This window comes from Garra rufa, chromosome 20 (genome assembly GCF_049309525.1).
Source record: "Garra rufa chromosome 20, GarRuf1.0, whole genome shotgun sequence".
Lineage (NCBI taxonomy): Eukaryota > Metazoa > Chordata > Actinopteri > Cypriniformes > Cyprinidae > Garra > Garra rufa.
In genome coordinates this window covers 14,781,412-14,800,497 of record NC_133380.1, presented here as the reverse complement: position 1 = coordinate 14,800,497, position 19,086 = coordinate 14,781,412, and the positions used below count along the sequence as shown (strand labels likewise).

At 35.8% G+C, this 19,086-nt stretch overlaps 1 protein-coding gene across 1 annotated transcript in view; it reads left to right on the top strand.

Moving 5' to 3' along the window:
* Positions 1 to 19,086, top strand: part of ephb2b (eph receptor B2b) — a 101,650-nt gene that overhangs the window by 56,732 nt on the left and 25,832 nt on the right. Inside the window, exons 4-5 of the mRNA XM_073826087.1 lie at positions 13,131 to 13,255; positions 16,426 to 16,588. Coding sequence (XP_073682188.1) covers positions 13,131 to 13,255; positions 16,426 to 16,588 — 288 coding nt within the window. The remainder of the gene's footprint in view (positions 1 to 13,130; positions 13,256 to 16,425; positions 16,589 to 19,086) is intronic.

Sequence of the window (19,086 nt, the reverse complement as noted above, 5' to 3'; positions counted from 1 at the left end):
ATAGAGCAAAAAGTGTGCAAAGAACATTTGAAACTACTTATATAACTGGCATTAGGGACAGAATGAACTTGCTCATTGTAAAACTGTGTCAAGGGTCCTTTAACCTTTTAAAGACCCTTAAACTTTTTTTCATCAGAGTATCAAATGGCAGAAAAAATTTGCCAACCTCTTATTTCAAGGGGTTTGAGTTTAATGGATAAAAATAAATTCAGTTTGAAGTAGTCTGAATGAGTCTTACAGACAAAATGGAGCCCTGAAAAAATAAATAGGATGTACTTCAAGGATAAGTTCACTTTCAGAATAACAATTTCCTGATAATTTACTCACCCCCATGTCATCCATGATATTCATTCCTTTCTTTCTTCGGTCGAAAAGAAATTAAGGTTTTTCATGAAAACATTCCAGGACTCTTCTCCTTATAGTGGACTTCAATGGGAACCAATGGGTTGAAGGACCAAATTGCAGTTTCAATGCAGCTTCAAAGGGCTCGACACGATCCCAGCCGAGGAATAAGGGTCTTATATAGCAAAACAATCAGTCATTTTCTAAAAGATAAAATAAAATAATAATAATTCTATACTTTTTAATGACAAATGCTCTTCTTGCACTAGCTCGACTTCACGTATTACGTAATCATGTTGGAAAGTTCACACATTACATAGGCGGAAGTACCAACCCAGTGTTTACATAGTGAACGTACAAAAGAAATTATTTCGAAGTTGGACGTCATGTGTGAAGTCGTAGATGCGCATAGCAAAGTTAGTGCAAGACAAGCAATTGTTGGTAAAAAGTCTGTAAATTTCAGGGTTTTTTTTAGAAAATGACAGATTGTTTCGCCATAGATAAGACCCTTATTTCTTAAATAGAGTAGAGACCTTTGAAGCTGCATTGAAACTGCAATTTGGATCTTCAACTTATTAATTAGCTAGTTATGTTGTGTTTAATTCCTTTAAAATAATTACCGCTTGGTTTGTTAATTTGTTGTTATGCAGTGATTTGCATACATTAAGTGGCTTAAGTGTCCTTTTACGTACATATTAGTGTGATGATAATCAACAACAACAGCATAAGCAGCAATCTGGATCAGTGTCCCTTAGAGGTCTAAACAAAAACAGCGTGCTTTGCCTTTATTAGTTTAGTGATTTGTCTTAATTATGGCACAGCAGAAAGCTTAACAAAGCCGTATTGAAGAAAGGCACAATGTTTTATTGAGGCGATTTTTACAGAGGCAAACTGGAGTGAAGGCCTTGAGCTCTGGGCAGCTACAGTAATAGTGCGTGTCTGTGTCAGGCAGCTGGAGACACAAAGACAGCTTTTACCTTTCTCTTCTGCTTGGCTTTCCTCCCTTGTCCCCTGCAGCTCTGCATCAACAGGGCAAGCAAGGTTAATCAGTCATCAAGTAAAGCCAAACTGACTCCAGGCCCTTCACTTTACTCTAACGCACACATTTGAGACCGGCATTTATCAGGGCAAGGATAGAAAGCGTCCGCCCGGATGTCCCTCTCTCTGGAAGTTTTATTAGAGCAGTGTGTGACAGATCACCTGCAATTTGTGATTTGCCTACATTCGGGAAGCACTTGGGAAGTGCCACACAAGGGGTCGTTTAACTTACCTCTCCCCGAGAATAGAGAGAAATAGAGCCACATGGCTCAGTCAGCTTCATTTTATACATATTTCTGTTCTTCCCCGTACAGAGATGGATGAACAGAAACTGAAAAATCAACAATTCTGTCAACGGTATTTGCTAAACACCATGTGGTCGAGCTTTATATCAATTGCCATGTCTTTAATTCATTGCAGCAGTGTATTTTGCAACAGAGAAATATTTATTACATACATTACATATTATATTTCTTAAATAATTCAAATAAAATAAATGTGTTTATCCCTCTGGGGTCAAATAGCCACAAATAAACATTGTAATATTTAGAATCATTACACTTATCAGCATTTATTAATCTTGGTTGATGTGTGTTGGTATTATTCCTAAACGTTAGCCAACTAATTAGAAAGAGTTGCAATTTAATTATAAATGTTTACATTTAATTTACAGTTTTAATCAGTTTTACTATGTTTTTTTTTCCTTATAGACCTTTTTCCTGAGTAAACGATGATTGCCGCCATTACGAATTCTAATGTCATATTGGGTGCTCTCGTTCCGGTCTCCATAGGAACCCATTCAAATAGCGTCCATCTGTTTTTAATGTAGCTAACGTCAGCAGCTTTGTGTCATTTACACACTCATTAAACTTTGAGGAGTAAGACACTGAGAAATGACGGTCATTGTGACATTGCAAAGTGATGGCGCTATAGAGCCATGTGCTTTTTAAAAACATTTGAATAGGTTGAGCATTAGATTAACAGCTCGGAATATACACTACTTTGACTAGAAACACTGGAGACAGGAAATTCAGACAAAGCATTCCTCAGGTTAAGCATCAGGCGTGACTTCCGCGTTCAGAAAAAAAAAACATCCATAACACAAATTGCTAAATACATTTAAAGTTGGCATGAAACAAAAGTTGCGATAGACTTTACTTAATATTGTGACGTATATACAAGTAAAAAGGCTTCTGAAATGTAGGGCGGGATTTCAACCTTCTCCGGGAGTTTTATTGACAGACGATCTGATAATGTCAAATCCACCATTTTGTCCGACACACAACTCAAACAGGAGTCCGTAGTGGACTATGGTGTATTGCCGTCTTTCTACGGATGAGACCACATAACTCTAATGTTCATTCATGCTATAACTAGTAGTAAAGAGGAAGAGATGCTCTGTTCACAAATGCTATAACTAGTAGTAAAGAGGAAGAGATGCTCTGTTCACATGCTGCTTGAACTGAGGCGAATGTGTTCTCATGCGACACATCATCACTCAGTGAAAAATACATTGCAGAACAAAGAGGACACTGACAACGTGTCGACAGACAAGATAGAGCAGGTTACTTTTGGTTTCTTTGACTTCTATGGTGCCCCCGAGTTACAACTTCCAAAATGCAGCTTCAAATGGCTCTAAACGATCACAGCCGAGGAAAGAAAGGTCTTATCTAGCAAAACGATCATTATTTTAAAGATAAGTTACAATTTATAAACTTTTTAACCTCAGATGCTCGTCTTGTCTAGCTCTGTGTGTACTCTGTGTAGAGATTAAAAGTGTATAAATTGTAAATGTTTTTAGAAAATAACCGATCGTTTCGCTAGATAAGACCCTTCTTCCTCGGCTGGGATCATTTAGAGCCCTTTGAAGCTCCATTTAAACTGCATTTTGGTAGTTAAAACTCGGGGACACCATAGAAGTGCATTATATGGAGAGAAATCCTGAAATGTTTTCCTCAAAAAACATCATTTCTTTACGACTGAAGAAAGACATGAACCTCTTGGATGACAAGGGGGTGAGTACAATATCTGTAAATTTTTGTTCTGAAAGTCAACTACTCCTTTAACTGCTTTTTTAAATGTTACATCATGAAGAGATGTCATTGAGAGAGGGAGGTTTATGATTTGAGTAAAGATTACAAGTGCAAAAGGATTTAAAAAATAACGACGTGCAGGGATAAATCATTTGTAATAAATACTTTAACACTGTGTAAAAAGAAAAATACCGTTTGATTTCATGGTCACTTTAATAGTGTGCTTCTAAAACTTTTTGATTGTTACAGATGGTCACACTTTTTTTCTGCATTTTGCTTAGCGTGTTTCCAGTCTAACGCACTGTTTGAGCGTAACAGTTGTTGTCCATCACGGAAAACTCCTGGCAACATTAGCTCTCGGCCATTAGCTTTCTGCGTGAGAGTCTGGCACACCCAGATAAACGGCCGACCCATATGCCGTTTCCTTCTGCCAGCTCACTCCGTACTCTATTGTGTCATTCAGCATTATACACTCCAGATACTGTTTGTTTATCCATTTCATTAGCCCAAGGTGAGCAGTACCACATGTGTCAGGCTTTGCTTAATACCTGAGGAAATGAATTGGTTCCTTATCAGATGGGGGGAATCATTGTATGACTGAATTACATTATGCAGAGTTGGGTCTGGTAATCTGGCTCGGGCGCTGTCGGGTGCTGGTGGAAGATTTATGACTTAATTATCTTCAGAATTGCTTTGGCGAACTCCTGTCGGGCCACCAGAGACAGCGATGCCACCGGCAGCCTCCGGAGAAAGTGGCGATACTGAGCTAGATGATTCTATTGCCGTGTAATTGAGAAGTGCACTCTCGTATTTTACTGTCTTGACCTTATTGCCGAGAGAGACGTCCATTGCGGTATTCAATATGTGCTCACCTCAATGAGGCTTTCAGATGGATGTAGATTGCCACCTGTAAAGCCGAAGAGCTGGCCCGTGCTTTTTTTTTTTTCAGCCTCGGACATGGATCTTTCCCCGAGAAGGCTGCCCTTTTCACGCCGTGCATCACAAATATAAAGCGGGTGGCCGATGTGGGAGCACTGTGACAGAAGGTGGCAGAGAGGGCACATATGGAAGGTGCCAGGTGGGGTCAGGGGGCAGCCGGGCAGGAGACTGCACCGGACACCTGGAGCACTGGCAGAGTCCAAAATCACAGCTCCCGTCCCGTCACATGCTGTTGCATACTAATCACATCAGGTGTCATTGGAGGAAAGTAAGGGCTGTTTCATTTGCATTAGCCAGGGAAAAGGCCTTCATAAGTATGCAGGGCAGGCTGCAAGAGCTGTTGACTATGCAGTGACCAGTGCATAAAATATCCATTTCATTACAAAAAAATTATAATATAAGTGCGTTATTGCACTGGTGCTTGAAAACATTTCACGCACGCATCAGACAACAGTAAATGCAATACAACCAGGATTCATTTAGTCATTTAATCAAGGCCAATAATGCTCACAAAGAACAGTGGATTTTGCTGTAATCATCCTGGATTAGTGAAGTACCGCAGTGACAGGTGCAAAGGCTCAATTAGACATGTTGATATATTGCTGAAAGTGGAGAAGTTAATCGTGTTGTTCTGAAATGTTTAAAAAGCATAAACAAATGTCTAGTATAATTTGTATGAAACCACTGTTTGATATGACCCTGAAATTCATTGAGGCTTTAAAATATACAAGCAACACCCTCTGCTTTATTTCATTTATTTACTCTCTACTTCTACTCTTTGCACATAGATTGCAAGGTAAAAACATCACACTACTATCTGTGTTATAGGTCAGTAAAAATTAAATAGGTTCTGTTCATAATACTGATGTACATTCATGTTATGATATAATAGATGAAATGCAAATGAAAATTATAGATTTTGTGAAACTTCAGCCCTCTAGAAAAATAATTGCCATTTGCTAGTAAATGATACAGTATGTATACACTTCCAGTTAAAAGTTTTTGAACAGTAAGATTTTTAGTGTTTTTTAAAGAAGCTTCTTCTGCTCACCATGCCTGCATTTGTTTGATTCAAAATACAGCAAAAGCAGTAATATTGTGAAATATTTGTATTTTTAAAAAACTGCTTTCTATTTGAATATATTTCACATTTATTTGAAAGTAATTGATTCCTGTGATCAAAGCTTGAGTTTCAGCATCATTCCTTTTTTTTTTTTTAAAGAAATTATAGAAAATACTTTTATTTAGCAAGGATGCTTTAAATTGATCAGAAGTGATGATATGTTAAAACATATTTCTATTTCAGATAAATGCTGTTTGAATAGAGTATATTCAAACTTATTTTAAATAGTAAACATATTTCAAAATTGTACTGTTTTTGCTGTACTTTGGATTAAATAAATGCAGGCTTGGTAAATAGAATAGACTTCTTTAAAAATAAAATTTTACTGTTCAAATTATCTGCATTCGCTCAAACTGATTTGCTGAAACCAAAACACGGATGATAATAGGTGAGCACCAGCCAATGAGATTGCCATTTGCGCATTACTCCCGCCCACTAATGGAGAAACTGGCAGTATCTTTTCTGTTCTTAATAACTGAAGAATTCAAAATGAGCTGTTATTTGGACACAAAAATACAACAAATAATATTGTTTAAATGTAGCGTGTCAATTCTGCATGGTATGTAAGACACTCTCGCTTTCTCTCTCTTTCTTTGCATGTGTGGGAAACAGCAAAGCGTCGGCGAGTCGTGTGCCTTTACACTATCACTTACAGTACGTCAAATATTGGTACGCTGCGCATCTATTGAGATGAATTGAAAAAAGCACAGATCGCTTGACGCAGAGTGAAACTCTGAAGTGCTCAGTCAGAGTGAAAATAAGTCTGTGCTAAACTTATGCTTAGACGTCATTTAGTAGCCCAGAGTTGAATATTTAGTCGCATATGTGAGTATTCTGTATTTTGGTAGATAAAATGTGCATTTTAGGAGCCAGTAGTTCCCTAGGTAATTTTTAGAGCAAGATCCAAGGCTAAAATTACGAACGGGCTTGGGCTCACATGATTAGCTCACTGTGCTTAGTCTTGACCTAAATAAGTCATGGCAGGATAACAAAATCGTAAGAGTTCATATAATTTGTCTTCCTCTCTGTTAACAGAAAGAGCAGGTTCCTTTGTTTAGATGCGACGTGCCAACAGACCTCTGCTTGTCTGTGAAGATCATGAGATCTGTCAGACGGCAGTCTATATACATCATACCCATTGACTATGCATCTATGCATAAAAGAAAGAATGCTAATGCACGTCATTGGACAGCTGCCATTTGCAGACGTAGCCGGGTTTTCTCTAAACAGCAGAGTTCCTAGAGCAGCGAAACTGTGCAGAGGGTTTCAGATTAGACTCAAACTCTCTGTAAGTGTCTGCAATCTTCTTAAGACGCTGAAGTGCCTATTTTTGAATTAGCTTATGGTGTGTATACGAGTACATTAATGCTTCAATCTTTTCCAGTGCAGATGGTTTAAAGCTTGATGAACTGAAAAGGGGGTGCGCTGCTTTACGGCACTGGAAACTCTGCGGAGACATAAAACCCTCAATCCAATACAGATGGGAAATAGGGACGCCTGCCAGACGCACTGTTTCTCTCTCTTTTTTTTTTTTTTAGGAATCTAAAAGTTACATGCAAATGTAGCTGGTTCTTCCCCTCCTTTCAGGCTCTCTCTGGACGTGAGTCTCGTAAATAGGGGATACTCGCAGCGTACGCTCCCGTGAGGTAGAAGAACAGCAGCTGCTGTTGGATTGTGCTGGGAAAAACTTGCCATGGGGAAGTTTTACCGTAAAAGGGGCTAGGGGAGTCGACGGGGGTGGACGAAATTTATAAGCACTGACCTGCAAGGGCTACTTCTACCAACCTTACCAAATCACTATGTCGCTCTTCCACACCACAACTCCAAATGGGCTCCAAATGAGATCCACATGCCTTCCAAACCTATTATATAGACTCGTAGTGAAGAGCCAATGGGATTGAGAGAACATTCCACATCAGTCAGAGCCTTTTATATAATGATTAAGCCAAGCTTTTGGTTACACATTCTTTACTCACTCACAGTTCACCCTGTCCCTAATTATCACTCATTACGCACCTATTATTGAGAACTCGGTCTCAGGTGACACTAACTTGGACTTAATAGATGTATGTGTATGTTTTTTGTGTATTTGCATACATGGGCCATTCTACAGAAGTGGTGCAAACTGTTGTCCCACAACCAAAAAACACATTTGAAAAGCATTTAAGTATTTAAATCTTAGATGCTTACTAAGATCATTCTATGATCTATTGAAACACACAATAATATTTAAAATAAGCTTAATATATACAAAATAATCATTTATTTGCTACTTTCCGTTGGGAGCTGGCTGTCCCGAATCCTAATCCATAAATTTCAATTTATGAAAATTATATTGAAATATTTTTGTATTTTATTCCATTGTTGTTTTTAAATAGTGTCTATTTTATATTTTATATTTTCTTTGTAAATTGTGATTTTTTTTTTTATGTAAACTACCGTAACATTCACGACCGAAACATTCATTGTATCTTCATTGTTTCGGTAGTGACAAAAGGGAACACAAAATCCTATATTTTGGGGAAATAAACATGATTTTAGTACAGTTATTCCAATTTTTTTGGATTTTAGTATGTTTTAGTAGTGTTTGACCAAAACATTGTCACTACTGAAAATGTGCAGTCACAACCGAAACATGGGATGTTTTGTCAAAAATAAAGATGTTATGATAAAAAAAAGAGTTTAAGATAGTGTTTGGTTCAATGTATATTTAATCTAACGAGTCCTTAAATTTGACATCGGTATGATCAACTTTTTGCCTTTTACAAAGAAAAATTGGATTTAAAATACAACAAATTTCATAATTCACTCTTGAAATATTGTTAAAATTGTGAGTGTTATTGATTTACCTCTGAAAACTTTTTAATAAAACAGCAAAAAAATATATTTACCTAACTGATGTAATGCAAAATCTTAATAAGTCAATATAACCCTTTTTATTAAATTATATATTACTGTGTTTCGGTAGTGACAAATTTAGGGAGAGGACAAATATTCCAAAACTTTCTGAAAATACAGCACAATTACTAGAAATGTGTACCTGTACAGTACCTTGAATATTATACAATTTGCATTCATACAAAATTTGTGGAAAAATACTTTTTATTAAAACAAAGTCACCAAATTAACTCTTTGGTGACTTTGCACCAATTCTGTAGAATGGCCCATATATGCACAGCCACTCAAAAGTTTGTGTTTGGTATTTTTATTTAATTATTTATTTTTAAATATAACAATTGAAAGTAACTGTATGAATATGCTTAAATGAATATTATTCTTGTCAACACTGTATTTTCAGCTATTACTCCAATCTTCAGTGTCATATGATCCTTCAAAAATCATTCTAATATGCTGATTTGAAAAAAAAAGCAAAGAAAGCCTCTTCATTTGGCAAAATGTTAATGTTAGTCAACATTAAAAAATGTTTCATAATCTATGCATTTTATTGTTTAATTTATAGCGTAGTATTTCTTGGGATTCTAAGAAAGAATCCAGCATGACGTGGCTAGTTATAATGCCTGAGAGGCATTTATTTACCAGCTTCGATTGGATCAGAGCTCAAGAACTGTTTTTTGTGCTTGCAAGACCATGCCCCATTAAAGCCCAATAAACTTATATGAGTGGAATTAACGCGGTAAACCCAGTATATTATTTATTACAGATCTTACAGACGTTGAAATAAAGATACACTGGCAAAAAGGCATGAATCGGGCCTCAAAAACTATTGCATACTGTAATTGCCATAAATAGTGCAAAAAACCCAATGCCTGTCATATTAGATCCAGAAGAACAGCTCATATAAATGCTGATGCCCAGCACTGTGATGAATGCATAACCAATGAACTGTTTGGATGTGTTTGTATCTATAAGCTCATCATTATTCCATCCAACTTTTAAACATGACTGTTCCATCCCATCTGGTTGTTTTCTTAGCGCCCATATGCAAATGTTATCTATTCCTCATGCTTATGTTTTCTGCACGTCACGCACAGAGACCGCGTGCGGCGCATGGTGTGATCGTTCCAATGTGTCCGAACACTCTGTCTGCCAGGAAAAAGTTAAGCACCTAGGCTTGCAGATAAATAGTACTCATCAACTGTACCATAGAGAGCAATTGTTGGAAAACACTGGAATTCTGCAAAAGTAGAACAGACACTAGCTGTTACAGTCATGACTGTGAATGCACTTTCTTCGCCTGTGATACTGTTACTTCATTTGAACTGTGATGGAAGGCTGTCATCCCGCCATGAGGAAAACATCCTCCGGTAACCGGAAAACCGCAACATTCTGCCTTCTCAGCTCTCTCAAATCAGCATATGTTCACCCCTGTGAGCTGTTGTACATGCTTTGACTCTGTTTGCGTTAGTCCAGATTGGATTACCAGAGACAGGCAGAGCTTAATGTAAATGCAGCACACAAAGCGCATATATCAGCCTTTAATATATATATCCGTGTTTAATGAGATGCATGTATGCTTCCCCATTGAGGAAGCCTGACTGCTTGGCTTATTAGGCCTCTGTTGATACCGCATACTAACATTAAGGTTGACAAGATGCTGCCGGTCGCTTGCCTTTTATTGCGCAGCTCTGGGTTGGACTGAGCACGACGGTGCATACTGACAGAGGATTCACAAGCCCTCCCGTAGTGCTCCGAGTCCTGGGAAGCCATTCATTATCCTCTGGCATATATTTATTAACTGGCAGGGACAGCAAGACTACAGCTTGTTCAGCATTATGGCCTGTGTTTTCCAATAAGTATATTTGGATAAATGAACGCCTGCTGGTCATAGGCCACAGGGCAGGCTAGGCCTGTAGCTATTGTTACATAATTGTCTGATCGCAATTATTTGAGATTACTGAGCACTGTAGATTACAAGCGTATATTGCAAACATACAGAAATGGCATTTATTATATTTAATTTTATTTTGGTAATAACAAAGACTATAGAATACCCAAGACATGTCACTCGTGTAGTTTTGAATGGGGAAAAATGCAACGCTCATTATGGCCGCGAAGCCCCGCCTTCTTAATGAAATAGCCAATTATTGATTAGTAAAGTCAGCGCGTCACCGCAGCTGCCGTTAGAAGCGGTAAAGACTAGAAGGGAGACATGATTCGCTACAACCGTTAGAAGCCCAGGTTGCTATAGAAACAATAGGTGCTCTGAGACGTGCGCTCAATACTGCGCATGCGCACTGGCTCATCTTGCCTGAAAAATAAGCGTTTTTTAACGCTATAGGAGCACAAGGAACCATATTTATGGGGCAGTTCTTGTTGGATTTATTTGGTGATTTAAAACATGAAATTTAATCTTAAGCTTGGTGAACAGTTTTGGAGAATTTAATGTTTCCCCATTCAAAGAGATAGAAGCTGCATTTGAATGCCCAAGTAGCGTTTCAAAGATGGCCGCCAAGTGACATGACTTGCCTTAAAGGGACTTTGGTAATAAACAGAGGAACTCTACTTTGTTCAGAAGTCAGGTTGGACAAGTTATATTTTATTTAATTTAGACACTTGTCTGAAAGACTGAATTAATTTAAATTTTAAATATTTTATTTTTTTATTTTATTAATAAATGGGAGAATATTGTACAGAAGTCAGGTTGGACAAATGAGATTTTATTAAAATTATAAGATTTATGATTTTACTGTTTGGAATTTTGGGCATAGTATTTATTGTGAGATTTACATTTATTATATTTTAATTTCATTTTGGTAATAAACGAGGGAACTCTACTTCTCTACTAGAAGTCGGGTTGGACAAGTTAGAATTTATTTTATTTTGTCACAATGAATTATTTTTAATTTTAATTATTTTATTATTAATTAATTAATTAATTATATAATTCTATTTAATTATATAATTATTAATATATGGAAGAATATTATACAGGAAGTCAGGTTGGACAAATTTAATTTAATTTATTTAATTTTAGTTTTTTTTTTTTTTTTTTTACTTTAAAATCATTTTAATATGCTGATTTCTGCCCAAGAAACATTGTTCGATTGCCCACGGTTGTGCATTTGTAATAGGTTTGTGAAACCATGATACTTTTTTTCATGATTCTTTAATCAATAGAAACTTTAAAAGATTCAAATTTATTTGAAAAAATACAATAACAATATAAAAGTATTTATTGTCACTTTTTTATTTTAATGTGGCCTAAATAAGTATTCATTTCTTAAAAAAAATAAAAATAAAAATAAAAAGTTGGTCACAATGTGAATGTTAATGAAAATTAAAAAGTGTTTCACAATCTATGGATTTTATTGTTTGAAATTTTGGGCATAGTATTTTTTGGGAGATTTACATTTATTATATTTTTATTTTATTTTGGTAATAAATAAGGGAACTCTTCTTTATACAGAAGTCAGGTTAGACTAGTTATATTTTTTTATTTAATCACGTTGAATGAATTTTAATTTAAATCATGTTTTTTCTTATTTTATTTTATTGCATTAATAAATAGGGGAAGTCAGGTTGGAGGTTTTATTTTTAATTTCTTTTTTATTAATTAATTTCTTTTTACTTTAGCAATAAAGGGTGACAAGTTAGATTTAATTTAAAATAAAATAACAAAATAAAATACAATGTAAATAAATGACATATTAAGGAGTATGTATATTTAGCCTATGCTGTACATAACAAACAAAACAGACAATTATATCATTAACCACAACTAATTAAAAGCCAATATGTTGATACCTCTAGGGAGAAAAACTACTGAAAATAAACAGTGCTCTTCTAAGCACTGGACTCAAGACCTCCTCCATCACCTGTGCATTTGAGACAGATTTACAACTCATTCTGGGATCTTGAGAGCGGGAAATAAGCACACGAATAAGCCACTTAAGCTCTCCTTCAACCCCAGAGATCGTAAGCTCAAGCTGATAGCAGCCACGGGCTTTCCCACAGAGTGGCTTTTTCATAAAGAAGTGTGTGCCGAAGGAGAGGCCTGTGTCTTAAAGGGCCTGAGCCTTGGAGACGGCAAGGGCCATAAATCCCAGCCTCTCCAAACCCCACACAGCTCCAACTGCGTTCCCGAGCATCTCCATTGAGTTTTTCTGACCCGGTATGCCACGCTCTAATGCTTAATAGCTATTAGGAACACCCTGGACTTTTATTTCACTAATAAATGGGGGGAACTTTCTTTTGAGCAGCAGTCAGGTTAGACAAGTCCGACACAACAGAGCCACTAATATAAGGTTTGACACTCTTTCCTCCGCAATTACCAAGCACGCTGATAAAAAATAAACTCTATAATTCACAAATTCAATGACACAAAACACCAGTTGTGCTCGACAGACTTGTGGTTTTCGTGTGTAGAAATTGCACCTGGTTTTATTTGTTTTCAGCACACCACAAAATTAGTCCGCCTTCCTTTTGAAGAGAACATAACAGATTTCAGAGTGGATTAAATAACGACGAGGAACCATGACCAATGATTGAGACGGAGACCAAACCTGGCTTGGAAATTCCCCTTGCCACCTTGCTTATGTGGTTCAGTGCAGTGTAATTTACATCTGTTTAATCACACACCAGGATATGTGCTTTAATGCCTCTGTCACTATATATTAAAAGTGTGTAAGTTGATCGGCAACTGGATTTGCATCATTCTGTATCTAATATGCCTTTATCCTTTTTTTTTTTTACAGCACCTTCTACAGTGTCTATCATGCATCAGGTCAGTCGCACCATTGACAGCATCACTCTGTCCTGGTCCCAGCCAGACCAGCCCAATGGGGTCATACTGGACTACGAGCTGCAGTATTATGAGAAGGTATCACATATCACACTTGATTAATGTGTAATGCATGTTACACACTTTTAATGCGGAATGCATGCAGTGTCATTTAACATTATCGTAAGTATGCATTATTAAATCTTGGGGAAAAAGAGAACCCCGTGTATTATGATTGTTGGCTTTGTATGGCTTAATATAACGTAAATGATATCTCTTACTGAAATATTTAGTAGAAAACCCATGAAAGACTTACGTTATTTAAAAAACCCACATCGTTTTATACATATTTTGGGTTTTGGCAATATCTGATGCTATTTTTATTGCAAAACAAATCGGAATACGCAACTTGGAAAATAAAATATTGATATGCCACAATGTGCGGCTGTAATTTTCAGCCAAAGGGCAACAAGAGAAGCAATGTAAATTTACACTGCTATTCCTAGCGATAAGAAGAGGAGAAAAGAATAAAACTTTCCTAAAGACCTGCGTCTTTGTTCTCTCCACTTTAGCCCTGATGCCTTTGAGGCTTTTATAGACCACAGCTACTAAAAGAGCTTACAAACAGCAGAGACAAGAAATGCTAGATGCCATCCAGGAAGGATGTAAACATGCCAACGCTTTTATGACGTCTCAGCGTGGATTATACTCAATATTTGTGAGCATTTAGGCTCCTTATGGGGACAAATCAATGGTACAGCATTTGGTTTAAGTCTACGCTTATATCCAGCTGTGGTCATTGTCTCAGTATTTTATTGTTTATTGAGTTGTGTTGCAGTTAAAATAGCGACAGGTAGCGCCAATAAAGTGCAACCATTTGACGTCATCGAAATAATGGCGCCCTATAGTCTAAAATATGTATAAAATTATGTGGATTTTTTATATAACGTAAATCTTTCATGGGTTTTCTACTACATATTTTAGTAAGAAACTAAGAAACTATAGTGAGCCATACAAGTCTTCTCTTTAATGTAATAATGATAAATATAATAATAGGTAACTATTTTAAGTAAATTGTGCATTATATTTTACAACGCGTTTTAATGCCACGTAACAAATAAAAAAAAATCTATAAGATTATGACATTAAAGTTGTAATATTTTGAGAATATTAATAAATAAATAATAAATTATGAGAATAGAGTCAAAATATTTTGAGAATAAGATCATAATATTACGAGAAAAAAGTCGAAATTATGAGAATTAAGTTAAAAATTCAAAAAATAAAGTCGAAATATTACGAGAATAAAGTTGATATATTTTAAGAATAAAGTCATAATTATTAGAATAAAAAAATTATGAGAATGAAGTCGAAATATTTGACAATAAAATCTAAATATTTCGAAATATTTCAAGAATAAACGTGAATTTACGGGAATAAAGTCTAAAATATTAATAAAGTTAAAATATTTGGAGAACAAAGTCGAAAAATTTGAACAACAAAGTCAAAATTATGAGAATAAAGTCTAAATATTTTGAGAATAAAGTCAAAATGTTTTGAGAATAAAGTCTGTTTTTAAAGTTTGCTTTTAATTAAATACAAGTGAAGAATGAAAGATTGGACGCCACAGATGTTTTTACTACTTTATTCTCAAAACATTTAGACTTTATTCTCATAACTTTGACTTTATCCTCCAAACATTTAAACTTCATTCTCATAACTTTGACCTTATTCTCGAAATATTTTTACTTTATTCTTGTAATTTCAACTTTATTCTTGAAACATTTCGACTTTATTCTGAGAATTTTGACTTTATTCTCGAAACATTTCGACTTCATTCTCATAATTTTGAATTTATTCTCGAAACATTTCGACTTTATTCTCATAATTTTGACTTTATTCTCTAAACTTTTCAACTTTATTCTTGAAACATTTTGACTTTATTCTCATAATTTTGACTTTATTGTCAAAATATTTCGACTTTATTCTCAAAACATTTTAACTTCATCCTCATTGACTTTATTCTCGTAATTTTGACTTCATCCTCGAAACATTTCGACTTTATTCTCGAAACATTTCGACTCATTCTCATAATTTTGACTTTATTCTCAAAATATTTTGACTTTATTGTAATTTCAACTTTGTTCTCAAAATATTTTGATTCTCAAATCTCATAATATTAGAATTTTTTTTTTTTACGTTGCACTAAAACACCATCATAATATTTACTTTTTGCACATTTTCATTGTATTATTGCTATTTTTATTATTAATGTTGATGTATTAAAGTTCCTAGAGAAAATGATTGTTTGTTTACAGTTGCTGTTTAATTGAGGCTTTTGGCAGCTGTTGGATATAAATAGCCAACTCTTGTTCTGTCAAGTGATATTACAAACGCAGTCACTGGAAAAGACTGTTGTGGTTCGATCCGGATACCAGTGGCTAAAATAACAGAGATTTTTCACTGCAGTAAAAGCAAAAAAAATATTTCACTTACAGATTCCTCTCTGTCAGCGCAAACTGCTGAAAACACACACACGCTAACTTGTGCTTGAGAAGCACTCACGCCCACATAATATGCCGATATTCTTTCAGCCTCCCATTTCGTTCGTTTTGTTTCACTGGTTGACACACATAAGGCAGCCACACCCTTAAATACAACACGCATAGTCTGACAGATACTTTCTGTCTTTTCTTTCTTTGTTTGTGATACACATACACAAGCTGACGGTCCCCAGGGCTCTGCTCCTGTTCTAACTCTTTCCTCAGTATAATTCCTTTCTCAGACAGTGTTGAGGACCGCCTGTCAAAACACTCTTCTCAGACTGCAGCAAAGCTCACATCACAGAGCTCAGAAATAGAGCTGACAGGAAAAAAGCGGAGCACTCAAGTAGTACATGTATACACACACACACACACACACACACACACACACAGAGTCCTACATTCTCTGCTTCTCCTTTGCTATCACTCTTTCTCTTCTTCGCTTACACAAACAGACACTCGAGCGGTGCGACAATGGCCACAGCTTTCAGCCTAGACTAATGAATCGTGGCTGGCCTGAAAGTGTCAGCCACCGTTCCTCTGCCCAGCACCCTCAGTCGAGCTCTCCTGATGGGGTTTGATGAGATAGATAGCCCTGTTAGAGAGCCATATGTACACCTCTGAGTCTCTTGTGATGTCCTCTAGTGTGAAAAACTGTGACCAGAATGCCACTGGATTTGTAAAATGGATGTCTTTATCCTTTTTTTGGTCATTTTTCTGTTTCAGGACCAGACGGAGCATAACTCTTCCATAATAAAGAGTCAGACCAACACCGCAGTCATCCGTGGCCTCAAACCCGGAGGCATCTACGTCTTCCAGGTCCGAGCACGTACGGTGGCAGGGTTCGGACGGTACAGTGGCAAGATGTACTTCCAGACCATGACCGAGGGTGAATATCTAATCCAAATAATTATAAAATGATGGTTTGTTTCATCCAAAAATCTACATCATCTTTTCAGATTTCGTCTTTGTGAGAATAAATTACACGCATATGATTCAGCCCATCATTCTTACATCTCCCACTTCTTATCATAAGAGCAAACCAGTGTGTAATTGACTTGCTGAGGCAGATAGTTCATCTACTAATCTAATTCTCTAATGACGATCCAAATGATCTGTCCTCTCTCTGCTTCGTGTTTCTGATTAGATCTGAGGAACATGTTAAGAATGTGAAGGAAAATTGTAGATTTTTTGTATTATTTTTAAACTGCCTTTTATTTAGCAAGTGGCAATAAATTGATAAAAAGTGACAGTAAATACATATATTATGTTTCTAAAAATTTGGTAAATGTGTTATTTTGAACTTGAACTTATTTTTTATCAATTAATCCGGTTTCCACAAAAATACTAAGAAGCACAACTGTTTTCAACATTGATAATAAGAAGAAATGTTTCTTGAGAAATGTTTTCTTCACAGTTATGCTGTATTTTGATCAAATAAATCCGAATATAGAAGATATCTTGAGCCAAAAATTTTAATTTGAACTGATTTAAATGATGATTAATTTAAACAACATATTTTGTGAATAGGACAAATATTATTGAAAATAGTGCTGTTAATCGATTTAAAAAACATTTTTTTCTAAAATTAATTGTGATTAATCCCATCTAACATTTTTTAAATATAAAAAATATATAGTTTTTAAATATACTTTTACATTGCAGTAATTTCACATCCAGTCTTCAAATTAATGTAGAAACAGAAACATAAAGACAGTATATTTTTAATATTTGTAAAATATTTTTTTATGACTGAAGGTGAGTATCACTGATACCAATATTACGGATGTCTCTATGATATTGTTCTTTTTTTCCTAATATTTAACCATTGACTATAGCCTTTCAACATTACAGTATAATTGAGAGCTATCAATTTGAACATTTATTAGACTTTAATAACTTAAACTTCTCATCAACATCTCAACTGACCGCAGGTCGTTATTGTTCGACTGAAGCTCTTCATCACTTGTACCTTTCCTGCGCTCGTTCGAGTAAAGTAAAGTAAAGTTGGAGTGTGCATCTGAAAAGTCTACCATTTGATGTGGTCGTAAGACATTCTGTGACTAAATAAATGCACTTCTTGTCAGAAAAAAAAGAAACAAAAGCAGCAGTTTTGAAGTGGGTGGCCAACCCTAGACCTGGCCCCTCGTTAACTGCGTTTAACTGGAACAATTAATCGCCCGTGTTAATGCGCTTATTTTGACAGCACTAAAAAAAACAATATTATTAAAATTAAAGTTGCAAGCAACGTTGACGGGCCCAAGCCATCAGCGCAATTCCAACATGTGTGCAAAGTTTCAAGAGTTAGTTCACCCAAAAATGAAAATTAGCCTATTATTTACTCACCCTCAAGCCATCCTAAGTGTATAGGACCTCCTTCTTTTAGACAAATCCTATCGGAGTTATATTAAAAAAGGCTCTTTCAAGCTTTATCATGGCAATAGTCATGTGTTTCTCTGCAACAGGTCAAAACAAGTCCAATAAAGTGCATCCATCCATAATTAAAAAGTGCCTCACATAGCTCCGGGGGGTGAATAAAGGCCTCCTGTAGCGAATCTGCATGTCTAAAAAGTCTCCCATTTAACGTGGTCATAAAGACGTTCTGTGACTAAATAAATGCACTTCTTGTCAAGAAAAAAAGAGACAGAAGTGTGAGTTGGCTAGCCAACCCTAGCCCCGCCCTCGCGTTAACTGCGTTAAATATTTTAACGCTGTTAAACAGGATAAATTAATAGTCTGCGTTAATGCACCAATTTTGACAGCACTAAATATAAAACATCAACAACATTAAAATTAAAGCTGCAAGCAGTGTTGACGGGCCCAAGCAATCACTGCAATTCCAACATATGTGCACTTTTCACTTTCAGAACAAAAATTTACAGATGATGTACTCACCCCCTTGTCATCCAAGATGTTCATGTCTTTCTTTCTTCAGTCGTAAGGAAATTATGTTTTTTGAGGAAAACATTTGAGGATTTCTCTCCAAAATCCAGCTTCAAACGGCTCTAAACAATCAGAGCTGAGGAAAGAAGGGGTCTTATCTAGCAAAACGATCGGTTATTTTCTAAAAATTACAATTTATATACTTTTTAACCTCAAATGCTCATCTTGTCTAGCTCTGTGTGTACTCTGTGTAGAGATTAAAAAGTATATAAATTGTAAATGTTTTTAGTAAATAACTGATTGTTTCTCTAGATAAGACCCTTCTTCCTAGGCTGGGATCATTTAGAGCCCTTTAAAGCTGCATTTAAACTGCATTTTGGAAGTTCAAACTCGGGGGCACCATAGAAGTCCATTATATGGAGAGAAATCCTGAAATTCCCCCAAAAACCTTGAAAATAAATAAATAATAATCCTTAGAAGAACAATAGGTTACACAAAAATAGT